Source organism: Ranitomeya variabilis, chromosome 3 (genome assembly GCF_051348905.1).
Source record: "Ranitomeya variabilis isolate aRanVar5 chromosome 3, aRanVar5.hap1, whole genome shotgun sequence".
NCBI classification, from domain to species: Eukaryota; Metazoa; Chordata; class Amphibia; order Anura; family Dendrobatidae; genus Ranitomeya; species Ranitomeya variabilis.
Window position 1 is genome coordinate 729,935,255 of NC_135234.1, and position 22,558 is coordinate 729,957,812.

At 45.1% G+C, this 22,558-nt stretch overlaps 1 protein-coding gene across 2 annotated transcripts in view; it reads right to left on the minus strand.

Annotated features, from left to right (window-relative positions):
• Positions 1-22,558, minus strand: part of SLC35F2 (solute carrier family 35 member F2) — an 81,830-nt gene that overhangs the window by 32,716 nt on the left and 26,556 nt on the right. Inside the window, exons 1-2 of one of the 2 annotated variants that reach the window (XM_077298417.1) lie at positions 9,402-9,702; positions 1,354-1,529 (exon numbers count right to left, since the gene is read on the minus strand). In XM_077298417.1, the coding sequence (XP_077154532.1) occupies positions 1,354-1,529; positions 9,402-9,508 (283 nt within the window). In that variant the 5' untranslated portion in view covers positions 9,509-9,702. Of the gene's footprint in view, positions 1-1,353; positions 1,530-9,401; positions 9,703-22,558 lie in introns of those variants that run through there. The other variant, XM_077298419.1, reaches the window with a different exon arrangement.

Sequence of the window (22,558 nt, forward strand, 5' to 3'; positions counted from 1 at the left end):
TTATTATACAATGTACTATAGTTTGCTGAAGATTTTATGTGAGGGACACAAACTTAAAAACTGCATGTATATATATGGCTTAAAGGGGTTGTCCACTACTCGGACAACCCCTTCTCAATCACCATGATCCCTCCTTATAAAATAATAGCACCTATACTCCCCTCCAGTTCAGGTGCTGTCTCAGCGGCACTGGCTCTCCCGGGGCTCTCATGACACAGGAGCCCTGCAGCCAATCAGCGGCCGCTTCACTCTCCCCTCCTTCAGACAAATCCGACCTCTAGAGGAAGTAAGAGTACAGCCGCAGCTCTCACTGCCTCCGGATCTCAGCTACATCCAAAGAAGGCCGCTGATTGGCTGCAGGGCTCATGTGACATAATGAGAGCCAATGACGACACCACGGGTGAGTATAGGTGTTATTTTATAGGGGGTGGTGGCATGGTGATTGAGGAGAGGTTGTCTGAGTAGTGGACAACCCCTATAAGGCTGCCCCATGTTCTATACTACCTATGCTCATAACCTTTTAAACAAATATAAGGGCCCACAGCGCTTTAAAGGAGGAAACCATCCATGAGTATTTAGAATTTTGGAATACAGATTTCTTTACTTAACAGAATTGAGGACAAAGATTCTAACTGCTCCGGTCCAGCATGGCAGGAGGACCAGGCAATTCTTTACTAATACATTTGGCATTCTCAGCCCGACAATCTGGGTGATCCTTCCAATCCTAAGTAGCAGCAAGACCATGGCAGGTTTCACTTCTACTGGCCAGGAAAAATAAGCACCTTTTACGGTCCTCCATGGTCGCTGGCCCAGGGGAAGACTTTTCCTGCAGCAGATATCCTTGACACCATTTGCACTTACCAGAAGTGAAGACTGATCTGGTCCAGCTGTCATGGGGAACCGTAATGGGCGCAGCATCAATGCAACGTGAATCTTTTTTACTCAATTACTTAAATGAAGTGCTCCTCAATAACAATGTCCATTATTATTACTTTAGGTTTTTTTTTTCCTTACCTGCTCCATCTATCTTGATACATAGTATGAGTATTTGCAACGTCAATTTGATTCATCTGCTTCACATATGGTCAGCCTACAGTGTATCAATGAGAAACAATACATCCCTCTGGGAGCGCAGTGCGTCACATATTTTTGAAATTTTGCCCAAATACTGTAGGTAGGGCAAATCTGAAGGAACGGTGCAGGAAGAAAAAGCAGTACGAGCCAACAATGGCTAACCCAAATCGAAGCATCTCAGGTACTAACAACATATTAAAAAAGTGGTCGTCTAAGTGCTGTTAACCCGAGACAATCCCTTTACCGATATGCAATTTCTATAAAAAAAGACCTACGTACCTGATCTGAAAGCCAGCCAGACTGTGTAAACCAAAAAAAGCAGGCAGTAATTGATGAAGCTCTGTAGCATCGGAGCGTCCACTTTATACTCCTCTGCAAGAAACTGACTGGTGACTGCAGTCCCACAAATAAACAGCGACAGCATCTGACCTAGGACGACAGTCTTCAAGACATACCTGTAAAAAAATAAGATAAAACCAGTAATGAATGAGCAGGCAAACCAGTGATCGAGCAAAATGCTAGCGAATGTCAGTCATTTTATGCGAAAGTCTTAAGATGCTTTTAGACTAAAAGATTATTGTTAACGAGAGAACCTAGGAAATCTCACTTCACAACAATCTTGCAGTCTAAACATAAAGATCACGATCACCCAATGAATGGGCAAAACACTTGTTCGTCAGGTGAAATGATTTTTAAGGCTGCTTATAGAAAAAAAAATCATTGTTCTTGGTGTCGAATTATCCTGTGTAAACAGGACTCTTGCTGCCAAGTACAATGGCAGCCTGTGCACACTGAACGATCTAATACAAATTGTTCAGTACACAACATTGACAGGCGATTTTGGACAACCTGATACTTTTGTTCTTCGATAAGTCGTCAGAGGAATCCGGCAGCGGCCCTCTCATAGAGAACATAGAAGAATATGGGGGAATCGGGCGATAGAGATGCTGGTGGAACAGTCGTTGGGCTGATAGCCATTTAATGGTGTATTGGAGGGGGAGCAGGGATTTGGCACAAGGCTGCAGTCACATGTTGAAGCTTAGTAACATTTTTTTAGCCCCTTGCTCGTGGTTTTTCAAGATTGCAACGAAACGGCTTTTCGTTTCGCTGTGATTTTAGAAAACAAAGAAAAAAAAAAATCAGATCATGAATGCAACCTAATGTACCCTGCGTCATTCACCCTGGGTGTTGCCTCTATTACCGGTCTCCGTACAGGTGTTCATATTCAGCAGAGATTATTTCCAGGGAGCACTGTGTATTCTTCCTATATGCAGAATGTGACAGATCACACAATTGCATAAAAACACACATAAGAGTTAAAATCGGCAGCAAAGGAGGACAGGAGAGAAATTATTTCCAATGGTAAATAAAAAATAATAAGGTTAACAGCACAGGCACCCACTGTTCTTAAAGACCAAAAAAAAAAAAGACACAGGAACATTACAAGTTCAGCATTCAGAAGATAGAATTCGGCAGAATAACCAGATTTCTTGTTTCCGGGTGTTAACTGGGAAAAAAAAACCTGATCTCCACAGGTGAGTCGGTCATTGTGCTGCAGGATGTACACAAGACGCAGCGGGACGTAGCAGGAAAGCACGGCCTTCGTCCTTGCCAACAGGAAAAAAACAGCGAACAAAGAGAAAAGTGGCGTGCTACAGAAGTCAGGGGCTCAAAGACGACTCCTGAGTATTTGACCTACGCGGTGAACTTGTGTTACTTCAAGGTTCCCCCACTTGTGGTGAACGGGGGCATCAAGACATTTGTACAACCATCGCAAACAAGTAACATGTCAAGTTTTTAGGAATTTTTATAAGGTTGCTCGCTTTTTTCTTTTACATTGCAAAACATTGTTCAACGTTTTTGTGGAAATTTTGAGCCTTTCGTTGGAGCCAAAACTGTAAAGTGATGCAGATTATTCTTGGCAAAAATTTGCAGTTACATTTGCCAGGAATAACCATTTATTCTTGGCAATTTTAATATTTACTCAAAGGGTTTGTCCCATCTTCATTCTCCAGGAGCGCGTCGCTCCCCATCCTACAGGCTTTCTGGTGCACTTCTGATGATTGACAGTTCAGACCAGCAGGATTGCTGAGCCGCTGGCAAGAACTGTGAGCTCTCAGATAAGTAGAGGCAGCTTTGCTTCTGTAGCATCGGAGTAGAGCAGGGGGACTAATGCTGGTTGGATCCTAGGAGCTTCAAAGCAGAGCTGAAAGCGCTGAGCTCCCTGCCTAGGAGACCGGCCACCAACGGAAAACTTAAAGCACAACTCCAGAGTTGTTGTTTTGTTATTTCACCTCTGGAGTGGTGCTTAAAATCCAAGTGCCCTGCTCACTGCCTGATACTCGCCTTCTGGTGTTTTCATCTGTTTTCACCACCGCTCCGGTCCGTCTCCTGCAGTTTGTGACCTGCCGGCTGCTTCAGTGTTTCATGGAGCGAGCCGGAGGGCACTAATTAATGTAAATCTATGAGCACCTCGTTCTGGCCCTCAGACTTGCACTGAGTGCTTGTAACGTAGCTTCCAACTTCCGGCCACTGAGAAGCTGTGCTCACAAGATGGGGCCGCAGGTTTGGAGTGGTCACGAAAAACGGTGAAGATACCAGAGGACAAGTATATAACTGGGGGCAGGAGACTTCCATTTAAACCACCACTCCAGAGGTGAAAAAAAAACAAAAAAAAAAAACAACGCTAGACTGGTGCTTTAAAGGGAACCTGTCACCCCCAAAAGCCCACCAGCATCAGGGGCTTATCTACAGCATTCTGTAATGCTGTAGATAAGCCCCCGATGTAACCTGAAAGATGAGAAAAAGAGGTTAGATTATACTCACCAAGGGGCGGTCCCGGTCCGATGGGTGTCGCGGTCCGGTCCGGCGCCTCCTATCTTCATCAGATGACGTCCTCTTCTTGTCTTCACGCTGCGGCTCCGGCGCAGGCAAACTTTGTCTGCCCTGTTGAGGCCAGAGCAAAGTACTACAGTGCACAGGTGCTGGGAAAGGTCAGAGAAGCCCAGCGCCTGCGCACTGCAGTACTTTGCTCTGCCCTCAACAGGGTAGACAAAGTATGCCTGCTCCGGAGCCGCAGTGTGAAGACCAGAAGATGGCAGGCCCCAGACCGGGACGCCCATCGGACCCGGACAGCAGCGGGACCGCCCCTGGGTGAGTATAATCTAACCTCTTTTTTCATATTTCAGGATACAGGATAATTATCTACAGCATTACAGAATGCTGTAGATAAGCCCCTGATGCCGGTGGGCTTAGCTCATCTTCGAATTTTGGGGGTAACAGGTTCCCTTTAAGTAGTAGCCAGTGACTTAGGCACCAACTATTAGAGGTGTTTTACACTACTAGGACAGTGCTTTCTTGATCTAAATGTTTGGCCTTCATAAAAAAAAAAAAACATTTATACTCAACTCCTGTGCCAGCGCCATTCCAGCGGTGTCAGGGCTTTCGTGAGGGCGTATGACACGTGGTGCCAGGCACTGAATCAGCACTGGCGTCACTGGCCCTGCCGTTGGACGCCTTGAACATGAATGCCCGGGCTGCAACTGATCTCGGACTTCCTTTTCATGTTCTATTCGTACATAGGCGGATACAGTGACGCCAGCGCTGATAGGACACATGGTGCCCGTCACCAAAACAACCACACAAGAGCTCCGGGACCGCGACTGCAGACACTGCTGGAACAGCGCCGGCACGGGAGGTGAATATAGCCCTTTTTATTTTATCGGGGCCAAACATTTAGCTCAAGAAGGGGTTATCCTAGTAGTGGCCAACCCCTTTAAAATATGAAAATAAAAAAACCTCCATTCGAGAAGATAAGGCAAGCCCTTTAAGCTGTTCCAAGAAAATTCAATGAAGATCCACAGCAGCAAATACAAACAGCCATCTTAAAAATAAAAAAGTTTTTATATCAATGAGATTTGCTTTGTACTCACATAGTATTCTGCAGAAAAACAGCCAACAATACAATTTTTAATTTGCCATTTTTGTTTGAAAAATGCACAACGGAAACAGACATGCTGCAGATATTGATGTTCTTCGTATAAATTAATTTCCGCTCACAAAAGTTCTGAAAATTGTAAAACTGTTCCAAGTTGCATAACTGATTTGACAGCGCCCCCCCCCATCTATGGATCAATAGTCTCCTCAGCGGCTCCAGTTTCCATCCTAACGTGTGCTTCATGATGTGTTTATCAGGCAGGTTTGTAATAGACCTTTGCCGAAAAGCGCCTGAAAAAGCTTAACAAAAAGCTCAAAAGAATGAACATCTACATTTCTGTACAATAGCAGCTCGCTGTTCATATGTTCAGGCTTTTGAGCATCTTTTAGCGGCTTCAGAATTCCAAAGATGTCAAGCAATTAAAAGAAGTGAGCAGACCGTTCTTCAGGCGTCTTGTGGTAGGAAGAAGCACTCTCCTTAACAATACAAGTCAATGCAAAGGCTCAAAAGACACCTGAGCATTTTTGGGTGATGGCTTATTTTTTGCGCTCCGATCTGACATTTTTATTGATACCATATTGGTGCAGATACGTTCTTTTGATTGCCCGTTATTGCATTTTAATGCAATGTCGCGGTGACCAAAAAAACTTAATTCTGGTGTTTTGACTTTTTCTCGCTACGCCATTTAGTGATCAGATGAATCCTTTTTTTTTTTTCTTGATAGATCGGGTGATTCTGAATGCGGCGATACCAAATATGTGTATGTATGATTTTTTTATTGTTTTATTTTGTATGTGGCGAAAGGGGGGTGATTTGAACTTTTATATTTTAAAAACATAAAAAATTTTTTTTTTTTTTTTTTGCTTTTGGCATGCTTCAATAGTCTCCATGGGAGGCTAGAAGCTGGCACAATTCAATCACCTCTGCTACATAGAGGTGATGCTCAGATCGCCTCTATATAGTAGAATTACTCACTTGCTATGAGCGCCAACCACTGGGTAGCGCTCATAGCAATCCGGCACTGACAACCATAGTTGTCTCCAGGAGACCTCTGATTCTCATGCCGATGAATCGGTGACCCGCGATCATGTGACATGGGTCACCGGTGGGCGGGTTTCTGGCCCCATGGCCAGAAGCACGAGTTAAATGCCGCTGTCAGCGTTTGATAGCGGCATTTAACGGGTTAATAGCCACGGGTGGATCGCGATTCCACCAGCGGCTATTCCGGGCACATGTCAGCTGTTCAAAACATGTCCCTGGAAAGATTTGGGCTCGTCGCCGGAGCCCGCATCAAAGGGAGGAAGTCCGACATCGGCGTACTATTACACCCGATGTCGGAAAGGGTTTAAAGAAGGAGGCTCTTCTTTATTCTGACTGAAAATGTTGTGTGAACACAGCCTAAAGCTCGGGCTCCTGTGAACATCAATTGGCCCTGAGACTCCAGCAGAAACCTACACAACCAATAGTACAAAGCCAACAATAAGTATCTAGAGACATTGCTGCTGGGGTTTTAATCAGCCCTGCCTTTAAAAAAAGATATTAACGGGTTTGATTGGGATTTTAAGGCCGCGTTCACACGTTGTGTTTTTACTGCTTTTTATGCAAATTGAAAGCTGCTTTTTACAGTAACAGCAAAAGCTAGCAGATTTCAGAATTTCCATGCACACACATTTGTTTGTTTTTTTCCTGACCAAATTGTAAAACTCCAGCATGTTAATTCTTTCAGGATTTTTGCAGCGTTTCTTCACCCATATAAAGCAAAAAAAAGCAGCAAGAAACTTTGCCATAAGGGTTTGTAGCATTTTTAGTAAAAAAAAAAAAAACAGGTACAGCAGGATGAGAAACCATTTAGTTTTTAGATTTTCTCAAGTTTAAACCATAACGTCTCGGTCTCCTCCCCTGAGAATGGCTGTGAGGATTAGTACAGGTTAATTAAATTAGTGATAAGTTAAACTAAACACTGCCTGACTAATGCGTGAAATTGCACAATACCTGACCAACCCAAGGGCCGACCAAAGTGTGAAAATAAGCAGAGTCCGCCCTAGAAAATATCTTGGCAAACTAATGCAAACCAATTCACCTCCCCCTGCTGTTTGTACATTTGCAAGTGTGTATTATCCCATGAACTTTTTTGGTCAGAATAGTCACTACTTTTTTTTCAGGCATAAAAAGCTTTTTCAACTAAATTATTTGATCAATTTGCCCTTTTTTCCCAAAAATATTTTATGGTTTCACGCACGTCTTGGATTGGTGACCTAACACCTTGTATTGCTCATGCTTGTATGGTGGAATCAAAACAACTGAACTTTGGGATCCTGAAAAACTCAGCAAAAAAAAAAAAAACACAGCAAGAAAAGTCATCGAAACCCAATTTTTGTCTGCATTTTTTTTTTTACTGCCAAGAGATCAGTTTTGGCTTCAGAAAAAAAAAGCAGCAAAAAAAACCGCAACGTGTGAACATATGAGAGCCGGAGCGAGGACAGAACAAGGTGATAAGATTTACATTGAGCGATGTGACCGATAAATGAGACATCAGAAGGAAATGGATGGGGAACAGAGCAGTGCCGTGAAGAGGTGAAGATGGCGGATGGTAAGTATAAGGCCACATTCACACGATCAGTATTCGGTCATTATTTCACCTCAGTATTTCTAAGCCAAAACAGGAGTGGGTGATAAATACAGAAGTGGTGACGTGTTTCTATTCTACTTTTCCTCTGATTGTTCCACTCCTGGTTTTGGCTTACAAATACTGAGGTAAAATACTGAGGTAAAATACTGAGGTAAAATACTGAGGTAAAATGCAGAGGTAAAATACTGAGGTAAAATACTGAACATGTGAATGTGGCGTTAAGACTAGGATCGGGGAACGTAAATTAGATACAGCACTTCAGTGGTAAAAAACAAAACAGAGACGCTGGAGTGGTGCTTTAAGACCTTTACATAAAAGCAAGACATGGTAAATGGAAATAAATAAAAGAAAAAAAAAAATTGTACACAAGTTAATTCTCTATACTGATAATATTTCCTAATCTTAGAAAACTTTTGAAGAAAGTTGGAACAAAAACTGCAAAACATTGGAACAGATGTCATATTGATCTCCGAGCAAGAACAGACTGTGTGTCCCTGGGATCTGCACTTCAGAACCGGCGTAAAAATCTGGTCCTGACATATAACTACATAAATAAGACAAGTAGCCACAAATCAGTCAATAATAACGGCCATGGGCATCACCACAAAATAACTGGTTGCTTGGCAGTAAAAGCAAATTTCTGGTTCCTTGGCAGTAGAGATGAGCGAGCGTTCTCAGAGAAGGTGTTATCTCAGCATGCTCGAGTTCTAATCGATTATTTTTGGAATGGTTGAAACAATAAAAAATGCTTGAGTCCCCACTGCTGTACGTCTTGTGGCTGTTCAACAACACATGTAGAAATTGCCTGTTTATTAGGCAATCCCTGATTGATTTGCGGCTGTCGAACAGCCCCGAGATATGCAGATGCGGCGACTTGAGTATTTTTTTTTCAACCATTCCAAATACAATCGATTAGGACATGAGCATGCTGAGATAACACCTTCTCCGAGCACGCTTGCTCATCAATACTCGGCGGTTATCCAGCTCAGACATCTATGGGGCTACACTTGCATTGAGCACGTTGGAAACCGTCTAGTTGGGTTGTGGCTGCGATTATCCATATTGCACACTGGTGGTCACGGGACCCCCGTTCCTGGATTTGGCTTCCAAATACTGATGTAAAATACACAGTTGCTTACATAAGTCACAATATTTGATCAGAGATATTAGAGAAATAGTGGAGAGAAAGAAGAAGTTTGTCAAAAAGTATAAATATAACAGCCCTGAATGAAATACTAATAGTGAAATGAAAGAAAAATTATTAAATAAAGAAAAAAAAATTATAGTGAAAAAGACATACAAAAAAAAATATGAATTTAATTGCTTATGAATTACTTCATTAAGAAAGTTAAAATCCATAAGAAAATAATTTAGAACAATTAAATGCAGAAAGAAGATACATTTATAACAAAGAAAATAATGAAATTCATAATATGCTAATTACATTAGTAAGCAAATAATGAAATAATTCAATAAAAAGCAAGTAATGAAATTAAAAAAAATTCATAAGAAAATTAAATTCACAATAAGTAAGAAAATAATGAAGTTCTTGTAATAAGTTACAGCAGGAAAAGTTAGATAAATTATACATGAGTCCAAAAAAAAGAGTCATCCCTGCAATGTACAGACACAGTATACCGGGGCGTCCTGCAGGTGTGATGTCACACTAACACTGCACAACACACTGACACTGTGCACGGTACACTGTGTGATGACGTGGCCGCTCACAGATGACATCATCAATATGACAGAGTCATTTACCAGGTGAAGATCTTCTTGGACACCCGGGACAGGCGATGGCGCACGCCGGCTCCGTGTGCCGCAGGTGGATGCCCCAGTGATGACTCACAGGCTTGTCCATCATCCATCCTGGGGGGATCATGTAGGTCCTGGAGTAACGCCGGAGGTCAGCAGAGAAGCTGTGCTGCAGCAGCTGTGTCCGGCAGGGCGCGCTCCGCAGACAGACAGCACACGGCCCCCCGCTCACCATGTGGAGCTGGTGTCACAGCGACATCATCACGGGGAGGGTCGCGTCTACAGTGGGGCTGCTCCTGTGAGGGCTGATGTCACAGGAAGGGGCGAGGTAATATCCTCAATCCACCAGATACCAGGAAGCAGCAGCATAGTGCTGAGGAATAGAGAGCTCGCTGGGGGTGGAGGAGAGGGCTGAGGAATAAGAGAGCTGGCATGGTGGAGGAGAGGGCTGAGGAATAAGAGAGCTCGCTGGGGGTGGAGGAGAGGGCTGAGGAATAGAGAGCTCGCTGGGGGTGGAGGAGAGGGCTGAGGAATAAGAGAGCTGGCATGGTGGAGGAGAGGGCTGAGGAATAAGAGAGCTGGGGTGGTGGAGGAGAGGGCTGAGGAATAAGAGAGCTGGCATGGTGGAGGAGAGGGCTGAGGAATAAGAGCTGGCATGGTGGAGGAGAGGGCTGAGGAATAAGAGAGCTGGCATGGTGGAGGAGAGGGCTGAGGAATAGAGAGCTCGCTGGGGTGGAGGAGAGGGCTGAGGAATAAGAGAGCTGGCATGGTGGAGGAGAGGGCTGAGGAATAAGAGCTGGCATGGTGGAGGAGAGGGCTGAGGAATAAGAGCTGGCATGGTGGAGGAGAGGGCTGAGGAATAAGAGAGCTGGCATGGTGGAGGAGAGGGCTGAGGAATAGAGAGCTCGCTGGGGTGGAGGAGAGGGCTGAGGAATAAGAGAGCTGGCATGGTGGAGGAGAGGGCTGAGGAATAAGAGCTGGCATGGTGGAGGAGAGGGCTGAGGAATAGAGAGCTGGCATGGTGGAGGAGAGGGCTGAGGAATAGAGAGCTCGCTGGGGGTGGAGGAGAGGGCTGAGGAATAAGAGCTGGCATGGTGGAGGAGAGGGCTGAGGAATAAGAGCTGGCATGGTGGAGGAGAGGGCTGAGGAATAAGAGCTGGCATGGTGGAGAGGGCTGAGGAATAGAGAGCTCGCTGGGGTGGAGGAGAGGGCTGAGGAATAAGAGAGCTGGCATGGTGGAGGAGAGGGCTGAGGAATAGAGAGCTCGCTGGGGGTGGAGGAGAGGGCTGAGGAATAAGAGAGCTGGCATGGTGGAGGAGAGGGCTGAGGAATAGAGAGCTGGCATGGTGGAGGAGACGGCTGAGGAATAGAGAGCTCGCTGGGGGTGGAGGAGAGGGCTGAGGAATAAGAGAGCTGGCATGGTGGAGGAGAGGGCTGAGGAATAAGAGCTGGCATGGTGGAGGAGAGGGCTGAGGAATAAGAGAGCTGGGGTGGTGGAGGAGAGGGCTGAGGAGATGTGAATGAGGACATAGGACTAACTGTGAGGGGTTTTACTGAGAATGTATGTCGGAGGCAAAGAAGCATGGATGATGTTACAATATGGCAGCTGCTACTTGTATGGGGCTGCTTATTGGGCTGAATAGGAAAAGGGTTGATGTTACATGAGTGAGGCTGCATGGTGATGATGATTAGGGGCTTTGTGGAGAAGGGGGGATGATGAGAGGCTTCTGTGTAAATCTCTGAACTACCGTATGTGATTCAGACAGAACCCCCGGCGGAAAATTCTCTATGATGAGGCATAGGGCCTGTGATCCGGCGGTGTTCATATTTTTAGGATTGCATAAAAGTGCAATCGACCACAGTTTTGTGCACTTCGGAAAAGAACACCGCTGAACAGAAGCCAGGCGGAGTCCAGAGTAACTCTGCTGCCTCGCTAAAGTGAATGGATCCCTCGGGGCTGGGGGGTTCAGCTGAATCACGTAATTTGGAGATTTAGATGGAAACCCCGATGAAAGTGCTCAGCATAGAGCGCCGGATAAACGTGATCCAAAGTGTTATGTAAAATGTTCCCAATAAAAGCTTCCACTCAACCAACAAAAAGCAAGTCCCCACTCAGGTCCATCATCTGTCAATGGAAATATAGGGGGCTTCCACATTACTGGTAGTACTAATTGTCTGAAGAAGTGCTATGACTCCTCGACCACCATAAGAAATCCAACGAATTCTGCACTCCCAAATACCCCTCCCTTCTGAGCCCCACAGTGTGTCTAAACCGCAGTTAGCATCCACGTTTGGCATTTTTGGAGCGATGAGAGAATTCATAATGGAATTATGTCCCAAGATGCAAAAGCTGACACAACGTACAGGCACTACAAAAGCAGACTTGCAATTTTCACTCGGCAGCATTCTTGTTTCTAGACGACACCCATGGAGAGAAAATCATCACTACACCTGTAGCTAAATTCCCAGAGGTGTATAATTTACAAAATGGGGTCACTAGAAGGGGGATTCTGCTCTCCTAGCACTTAGGGGCTCTGTATATAGAGTCCGCAAGGTATTCTAGGAAAATCTGCTCCAGGAGGCAAATGGCGCTCCGTTCCTCCCGAATCTCGCTGTGTGGCTCAGCAGTACTGTATAGCCACATATGGGGCATTTCTACATTCAGCAGTAATTGTGGGACAAATTTTGAGGTAAAAATGTACCATATTTTCGGACTATAAGACGCACTTTTTTCCCCAATTTTTTTTTTGGGGGGGGAAATGGGAGTGCTTTAGTGATGGGCAGTCCGGCTCTTTTTGGTGATCCGGCTCTCATGGCTCTGCTTACCAAAAAGAGCCGGCTCTTTCGGCTCACAAAACGGCTCTTTTTGGATCCTAAATGGATCCCTATTGAATAGCTGTTCAGGCGTCCGAAACTCCGCCCACCTACCGCAGAAACTCCGCCCACTCTTCAATTTAATTGGCTCTACGAAGTGGGCAGGGTTTTGCTTAGGTGGGCGGAGTTACGCCTCCCGAAGTCCGGGATTTTACGCCCAGTGAGAGCCATTCAGGAATTTTAGTGGCTCTCACTGGCGTGCCGGCTCCCATCGTTCTCAGCAGGGAGCCGGCTCTTTGTGTCGGCTCGTTCGCGAATGACACATCACTAGAGTGCTTGTTCTAGTCAGAATATATTTACAAAATACTGTGGCAGTGGTCCCGGTCTGACGCTGCAGGGCTATGCAGCCTCTCTTGCTCCCGTTCTCTGTGGTGCGGCGGTGGTGCTCTGTGGTGCGGGGGGTTCCGTTGGCATTTTCTGAAAGCTCGGAGATCCATTGCTGTGATGGCCTCCGGCAAAATGGCCGCCGGGGGCGGCGCATGCTCAGATCCAGATCTCGGGAGACGAGATCTCAGTGCTGAGATCTGAATCTGATCATGCAACACCCCCAGCAGCCATTTTCCCGGAGGCCACCGCATTGCAGCAGAGAGATCACGGCAACAAGATCTCGTTGCCGAGATCTGAATCTGAGCATGCGTAGCACCCTGCGGCCATTTTCCCGGAGGCCACCGCATTGCATCAGTGGTTCTGCGGGGGCCTCTGGGCTTTCACAAAATGCCGGCGGAGCCCAGCCACACCACAGAGCATCACTTCCGCACCTGTCACAAAATGCCAGCGGAGCCCCACCATGCCACCGCCGAACCTGTTGCAAAATACCGGCGGAACCACCGGGAACCCCAGAGCACCACTGCCACACCAGCCTGGATGGGATTTACCTCAGGCCACCGCACCAGCCTAGACCACAGAATAACCCCTGCGACCACGTTCCCCTGTGACCACTCCTCCACCTGTGCCGATCCCCCCCCCCCTGGTAAGCTGAATTCAGACAGTAAGACGGACCCCCATTTGACAAATATTTTTTTCCCCTACTTCTGAAAATTTGGGGTGCGTCTTATGGTCCGGTGCGTCTTATAGTCCAAAAATGGCCGCCGCAATCTCCATCTGCGCACGCGCGGAATCCCGCGGCCATTTTCCTGAAGCCCCGGGCAGCAGAGCGCTCCATCTGCGCACGCGCGGCCACAGGAAAGATGGCCGCGCCCACCGGTAAACGGCTGAATAGCGCAGATCGCGCTCTTTTTCATCTCCTGGGCAGTGGATATTCTCTGTTGGACATGCGCACACCACTACGCCACCAACGTAATGATGAGCCTGATCTGGGGGAGAAACAGCGCTGTCACCACGCCCATAGGACCAGACCAGCGTAAGTGACAGCAGAAAACGGCGACTTTACAAAGGTATTTCAGCAGCATAGGTGGGTAATAAAGGCACACAAAGACACTAATGTAACGCCCAGCTCTGCCCCTATTTAACGCTATTTTTAGCTCATCTTCAAAAAACGGGGTGACAGGTTCCCTTTAATAAAGGTTATACATTTTTACGGGGGCTTTTTTCAGTAAACTGTTGTATTTTCCCTTGTTGGTTATTTAATTTGTAAGAAGAAGGCTTACATATATCCCTTACATTAAAATAAAAAAGGGACAAAAGTTCATAACACAAGAGACAGTCTATCGAGCTTTAGCGATTTCCATAAGGTATTATATAATATAGAAGGGCACTATAAAGATTTAGCAATTAAATTATTCCACAACAAGATCAGATCATATCTACATCAGACCAAAATACCCGCAATACCAGAGGACAAATTGGTACATCTAGAAAAAGACTTTACACTGCAGGAAGTCTCTGATACCATAAATGAGCTGAAGCAGCGGAAGAGCCCTGGCCCAGATGGGTATTCAGCAGGTTTTTACAAACAATTCTCCACTCTGCTAAGCCCAATATTTCTAAAAGTTTGTAACTTTATCTCGTTAGGAAGGCTCCTTCCCTCCTCAGTCCCTGACCGCTCATATTACCGTGCTCCCTTAACCCGGTAAAGATCCCTCCACATGTAGCAGATATCATCCAATCTCCTTGATAAATCTAGATATTAAAATATTTGCGAAGATGATTGCTAAGAGATTATGCCTAGTGATGAGAGAATATACTCGTTGCTCGGGTGGTCTCCGAGTATTTGTGACTGCTCGGAGATTTAGTTTTTGTTGATGCAGCTGCATGATTTACGACTGCTAGCCAGCCTGAGTAGATGTCGGGGTTGCCTGGTTGCTAGGGAATCCCCACATGTAATGAAGCTGGCTAGCAGCCGTAAATCATGCAGCTGAGGTGAAGAAAACTAAATCTCCGAGCAGTCACAAATACTCGGAGACCACCCGAGCAACGAGTATATTCTCTCATTACTAATTATGTCCCATTCTGCCAAGTTTGATAGATCAGGACCAGATAGGTTTTGTCCCCGGTCGGGAAGCTAGAGATAATACCATACGGACTATTTCACTGATAGATAGGGCGTCCAGGGAAGGGGTTCCCATGTGTATCATGTTGATTGATGCGGAGAAAGCCTTCGATAGGGTGCACTGGGAATTGATATTTCAGACATTGGAAGGAGTTGGCCTAAAGGGAAACACGCTCCCTAGAATTTCGGCCCTATATTCATCCCCCAGCGCACGAGTTAAAGTTAATGGTGCGCTTTCAAACACATTTCCTATCCGAAATGGCACAAGGCAGGGGTGTCCACTTTCATCTCTACTTTACATTCTAACAATGGAACACTTAGCAACTGCAATACGTGGCAACCCTTCAATCAAAGGTTTAAAACTTCAATGAGGAGAACACAAACTGGCGCTTTTTGCAGATGATTTACTTTTATACATCTCCTCCCCAACCACAAGCTTACCAAACATTATTTCGGAACTACATAAATTTGGCAGTCTGAGTAACTTCAAAATTAATTCTCACAAATCTAAGATCTTAAATATATCATTGCAACCACCCGTGGTAGAATGGTAGAGTGCCTCGTTTCCCTTTAGGTGGCGCTTTGATTCACTTACCTACTTAGGAGTTAAAATAACAGCCAAGATATCACAGCTATATGATGCAACCTTCAAGATAGCCTTATATAAAGCTGAATTAGATTTGGAGAAGTGGCACAAACTACAACTTTCATGGTTTGGCAGGGTAAATGCTGTAAAGATGGATTTATTACCCCGCTTACTATATTACTTCCAAATAATCCCTTTATATTTGACTGCTTCTTTCTTCTCTCGCCTTAAAAAAGCGATCACCCTGTTCGTCTGGTCACATAATCGAGCTTGTATATCATATTTTTTATTAAGCTGGTCGAAACAGAATGGGGGAATAGGCCTTCCAGATTTTGCATTACATAGTTATGCATCAATTGGAACATGTATTCTAGATTTATTCTATAGTAAAAATAATATAAAATGGGTCAATCTGGAAAATGACCTTAACGGTCATGATTTTCAAATGATCTTCTAGTCCTCAAAGGAAGAGGGGGTGGAGGTGCATCTTTGCCCTTCCTTACCAGAAACATATTACTTATTAAACGGGGGGGGGCTGGAGTCTTGGGGTCTCGTCATCTCCTGGTCTGCTGACTCCTATTTATGATAACCCAATTTTCCCTGCAGGGTTAAACAAAACAACCTACCTAAATAAAAGCAGACGTTCGCGTCCTATTATTTATGACTATGTAAATAGAACAGGTATGAAGTCACTAAGGCTACTTTCACACATCATACATAGATGACGTTTTGTTTTCGTGGGGGGGAACGGCGCGGCAGCTCGAGGCGTTTATGAATCAGCTGAATGATAATGGGCTTAATATAAAATTGACATATCAATCTGATTACCAACACATCGACTTCCTGGATGTTACACTTGAGATTGATGATGCCCGTCGGATTCAGACGGACTTCTACAGGAAGTCGACGGCAGTCAATGCCCTTTTGCGTGCCGATTCGGCACACAATCATAGCACAATTGGAGCCGTCCCGGTCGGACAGTTCCTCAGGGTGAGGTGGATTTACTCCACTGATGATAGATTCTTAGCACAGGCAGAGGATCTGAGGGGACGTTTTGAGGCACGAGGGTACAGTCACATGACCATTAAGCGGGGGTTTGAAAGAGCAAGAAGGACCCCGCGGAGGGACTTACTATACCCAAAAGACAAAAAGCGGGGGACACGAATGGAAGGAGATAGGATTCGGTTTATTACCACATATAATCACGAGTGGTCAAATATGCAGGATATTTTAAACAAACATTGGCCGGTTTTGTTGACTGAGTCGTCATTAGCCTCTGTGCTGGGTGAGTTTCCATCAATGACCGCTAGAAGATCTCCTAATGTAGGCAACCTCCTAGTCCGCAGCCATTATGTCCCGCCAGTCTTTAATCCATTTAGTGCTAGGGGCCCTTTGTTGGGCTCTTTCAAATGTGGCCATTGCTTGGCATGTACGAATATGATACGGACCTCGTCTTTTAAGTCATTTGACGGATCCAAGGAATATGACATTAGACAACACATTACATGTGGTACGTCTAATGTCATATATTACGTTACGTGCGGATGTTCTCTGATATACGTGGGACACACATCCAGAGAATTTTGGGTGCGTGTCCGTGAGCACGTCAGAGACATTCGCGCTGCACGCACGGCCACTGATGACTCTGACCTGAGGACACTCCCCCGTCACTTTAAACAATTTCATAATTGTGACACGGGGTCTCTTCAGGTCAGAGGCATGGAATGTGTCCATCTTGGGGTCAGGGGTGGCAACTATAAGAAAGTGTTAGCACAACGAGAGGCTGCCTGGATTGTACGCCTCAACACCCTGACCCCGAGTGGACTTAATGAGTCCCTTAGCTTCTCCTCCTACCTATGATGAGAATATAATATACCTCTTTGTCTTGAGATTTTTCTCTATGTATTTCTATAAGATAATGTCTCCTGTTATATTCCTGATTGGCTCACCTGTCTGGGTCCTCACATTGTGGGTCCCCTGGTTGGATTCTTTTGTTGTTTTTATTGTTTGTTTTTTTTTATTCACTTTAATTTTTCTGTTATTTTTAGTTTTTAATTCTCTCCATCCATCCTGCTCCGACCTCCAGGACTCTTTATATGAGCGGACTATCTTATATATTGGAATTTCTACACACGCTGCTTCTCCAATTAATGTCTTAGTTATATATATGTTGTAATGGTAGCGATGTATGTGGCTATTTTGATGACCTTTGACATCTTTATTACTCTGCAAAATATATATATGAATGTGATGGCGCGCCCAAATTGTATTTCTGTTACGGATGTCACATATTTAAATGGCACCAGTGTACATTTGTTTAAACACCTTACTATGTCCGGTGTAGCCAGTGCGCGCATGCGCTGCGTGTGGTTCCCGTTGTTCCCGGTCAGGGTGGCGTCTTTAGTGTCTCGCGCAGGTGCTGTGGGGTTCCCCCATAGCGGCTGGGCGATGCCTGACACCGTCTCTGACACGGGATGGGGCGCCCCAGGCGCGCATGCGCCACATGTATGGCTATCACTGGCTGGGACGCGCCATGTGATAGGTCACATGTTGTTAATTCCGCCCTATTTTAAGGGTCCTGTTCTGTTCTGGGGCACTTCCCCTTGAGAAAGCTAAACACCCGCGTAGGCGAAACGCGCGTCGGGGACATCTCTGGACTGAATCCCGCCTGGTGCACACTGCCTCCACATAATTTATTGGTAAGCGCTGCTTTGTTATTGGTACTAGATACTGTGGGGGGTATATTGGTTACCCACGGATGTGATTTGGCACATATGTTCGGCTGCTCTCCTGCTATAATCTTATATATGGGATACTGATAATTGGCAGCTTTTGTACCGGTGGAGACTCACTCTTTTTTAACCATCCTTTTGTATTGTGTTTTATGTATTATGCACCACTTGTTTGTAAAATTAATAAATATTTAAATTTTGCACTACTTCTTTGCTCCGCTGGTACTCCTTTGTTATAAAGACTTATATGGAGTTAGTTTGCCTTCTTGGTTGCGGGTTCTTATGGCACTATCTAGTGCTTTAATTTCCCTGTGAAAATGTTGCCTGGTTTTGTCATTACTTTCACACATCTGTTTTTCGCCGTCAAGCACAATCCGGTGAATTTTGAAAAAAACGGATCTGACAAATGACACCGCTGGATCCGTTTTTTCCCATAGACTTGTATTAGCACCGGATTGCTCTGGATGGCCTTCTGTTTCGTCCGTTTTTCGCCAGATCCGGCAAAAATTGTGGATCCGGCAGCCGGACAAAACGGACAGAGGAACGTTTTTTGTGGGTTGTGCGTTGGTAGTGATGGACACCTTTAAGTATAAAGCTGAAATACAGCGGCAGTTGGGAGATCATTTGATATATGAAAAAATATCATGTAATCCAACTTCTTGCTTCCAGAGGGAGTTACAACTTATGGTCAGTGATTCCCTGGCAATGGAACTCATTGACCATAAGTTGTCTGAATATTTGATTGTGGACATGCCAATTGTTCCTGTGCTATACGTACTACCTAAAATTCATAAAGACTTGTTTAACCCTCCGGGTAGACCGATCGTGTCTGGTAGGGGTTTCCTTTTTAATAAGACTGCCATTTTTTGGATAAAATACTACGTCCCTATGCTGTATCGGCACGATCATATATCAGGGATACCAATGACTTTCTTGACAAGATTAATGATGTGACAATTACTGAATCTACCATTTTGGCCTCATTCGACGTGGTATCGTTATACACATCGATTGAACATAAGGGCCTTGAGGCCGTGTCTTGTGTGCTATCGGGCTCTGACGTGGCCCTCGAGTGTGCGCAGCTTGTTCTCGCACTGTTGGAGTTCATCCTCAGGAGGAATTATTTCCTTTTTGGGGATGAGTTCTTCTTGCAGTTAAGGGGTACCGCCATGGGGTCCAATGTGGCCCCCCACGTATGCTAATATCTACATGGCGGTATTCGAGGACAGGTTTGTGTACAATTCCAACCTCTGGCGCCACATCAGAGCCTGGTTGCGCTATATTGACGATGTTTTTTTTATATGGGATGGTAACCCTAAAGGATTGGAAGATTTTTGGGGAGAACTCAATGGTGTATACCCTGAATTACAATTTACTTTGACATATTCGACAACTCAAATACAATTTTTGGATACTTTGGTGTATAAGGATGGGGTGGAATTGAAGATGGATATTTACATCAAGGAAACTGATAGAAATAGTCTTTTGTTATTTGATAGTAACCACCCAAGGAGGATGATAAGTTCTTTACCCTGGAGTCAGTTGTTAAGAGTCCAGCAGATAATATCGGACGAGGGGAGGGTTGATCTACGATTAGATGAAATGTGCACTAAATTCATTACAAGAGGATACCCGAGAGTGGAAGTGGATAGGTACAAAACAAGGGCTCGCAACTCATCACGTGCGAGTATTCGAAATAAGACATCTATTAGACAACCATGTGAACGCATCCCCTTTGTGTCAACAAATAATTCAGCTAGCAATCAGATTGTCAGGGTTTTAAAGAAGCATTGGGCCTTCCTACAACGTGGACTACCATCTGTTCTAGGTTTTAGATCATATCCAATGATGTTGTGGAGAAACAGGGTCAGTGGGTGCCCTCATCTGCTGGCCCGGCTGTCTTTAGCAAGACTGCATGGACCACGGCTCATGCCACTGAACGCCCACTCTATCTCCCCGTGGGCAATACACTACACAGACAACACAGGGTTGAGGTAAAACAGTGTGGCAATACTTTATTGAACCACAACACACAATAGAAAACAGAACAATCCCACCATGGCTGGAATTGTTTGGTTACATGGGCGCATATAAAATATCACTGCATCTCCACGTATTTCCAGTATGACATGATGTCAGAGCTCCCAGGGTCACATGGGCGCATATAAAAGATCACTGCGTCTCCATGTATTTCCAGTATGACACGATGTCAGAGCTCCCAGGGTCGCTACTCCATCTGTGGACGAACGCACAGAGAAGGGGTAATGACAAGCATAGGGAGATGACCAAGAACTGTCCATAGAGTCCATACAAGGTCCAAAGCCAGTTGACACGAGAGTCACCACCTGGCTTATCTGACCATCTCCATGGAACCAGGCGACCAGCGGGTCCCATACCTGGCTTTCTCCAAACATATCCATGGTTCAGAGATGGTCACTGGATCAGATCTGTGTCCTTCCAACCGGAGCCGAAAATCCCTGGGTTGTATCCTATAGAATCATAGATCAGTGTCCCTCGTGATGGTGCCATGATGAATTGGCTGCAGTCCTTTCTCTTGTCTGTTGTGTGGTTTGCAGAATGTCTGGCTGGTAGCTCTGTATAACTTCAGACTCCCAGGATGTGATCTCTGAGTCTTTTTTATACCCAAGGCATGTAAGCTATTTTTAGAATTACCCAGGGTCTTTCAGTCCAACATCAAGATAAGGTAAACAATGATGATGGGATAAGTAGCACTATTAGCATATAAGCACACATCAATAAACAAAGCTTCACACACTCAATGTACAGTCACCATTAGGCCATGTGCACACGTTCAGGATTTTTCGCGTTTTTTTCGCGTTTTTTCGCTATAAAAACGTGATAAAAACGCGAAAAAAACGCTAACCTATGCCTCCTATTATTTACAGTGTATTCCGCATTTTTTGTGCAAATGTTGAGATTTTTTCCGCGAAAAAATCGCATCGCGGAAAAAAAAGCAACATGTTCATTAAAAATGCGGAATTGCGGGGATTCCGCACACCTAGGAGTCCATTGATCTGCTTACTTCCCGCACGGGGCTGTGCACACCATGCGGGAAGTAAGCAGATCATGTGCGGTTGGTACCCAGGGGGGAGGAGAGGAGACTCTCCTCCACGGACTGGGCACCATATAAGTGGTAAAAAAAAAAGAATTAAAATAAAAAATAGTGATATACTCACCTTCGATGTCTTCCCGCCTCTCAGGTGCATGCTGCCGCTTCGGTTCCCGTAGCTGGTGTGCGGTGAAGGACCTGCGATGACGTCACTGTCCTGTGATTGGTTGAGACCGGTCATGTGACCGCTCACGTGACCGCGACGTCATGGAAGGTCCTGCGCGCACACACCATCTATACGGAACGGACTCCGCTGAGGTCTGCAGGTGAGTATAATCATTTTTTTTATTTTTTTTATTATTTTTAAACATTCTATCTTTTACTATAGATGCTGCATAAGCAGCATCTATAGTAAAAAGTTGGTCACACTTGTCAAACAGTATGTTTGACAAGTGTGACCAATCTGTCAGTCAGTTTTCCAAGCGATGCTACAGATCGCTTGGAAAACTTTAGCATTCTGCAAGCTAATTACGCTTGCAGAATGCTAAAAAAAACGCGAAAAAAAACGCAAAAAAAAAAATGCGGATTTCTTGCAGAAAATTTCCGGTTTTCTTCAGGAAATTTCTGCAAGAAATCCGGACGTGTGCACATACCCTTACAGACTTAAGGTACCGTCACACTCAGCAACTTTGCAAAGAGAACGACAACAATCCGTGACGTTGCAGCGTCCTGGATAGCGATCTCGTTGTGTTTGACACGCAGCAGCGATCTGGATCCCGCTGTGCCATCGCTGGTCGGAGCTAGAAGTCCAGAACTTTATTTCGTCGCCAGGTCAGCGTGTATCGTCATGTTTGACATCAAAAGCAACGACGCTAACAATGGATGTAATGGAGCTAACAACCAGCAAGAACGAGAAGTGAGTCGACGTTACGTCACTGGATCGCTCCTGCATCGTTCTGGAGTTGCTGTGTTTGACGTCTCTACAGCGACCTAAACAGCGACGCTCCAGCGATCTAGTTTAGGTTGGCTCGTTGTCTATATCGCCGCAGCGTCGCTGAGTGTGACGGTACCTTAACACAGTATGTTAAATAGTATATCAGTGGGCAAGTCTGTCCTCTTGACCCACCAGACATAAACACTTAAATTCACAAGCCAATATACAGATAAAAAGCCAGTTCTTTTGGCTTTGCAAAAACATGGCTGTCTGGGAAAGTAAGATACAATCTGGTTTCTTCACAGATGTCATTTAGAAGGGGTCGGAATTTGAAAGATAAATTAGTCAAATCGGATGTTGGTCCAGAGAAGGTCTCGGTTCAACGGACTTTGAGCACAGCCAGACATGGTAATTTTCCGTGTTTGGGCTGTGCTTGCTGTAATAATATGCTTAAAGGGGAGTTTTTTTTTATCACCCTCACACCGGTAAAAAAAATTGTTTGAAAGAGAGATACACCT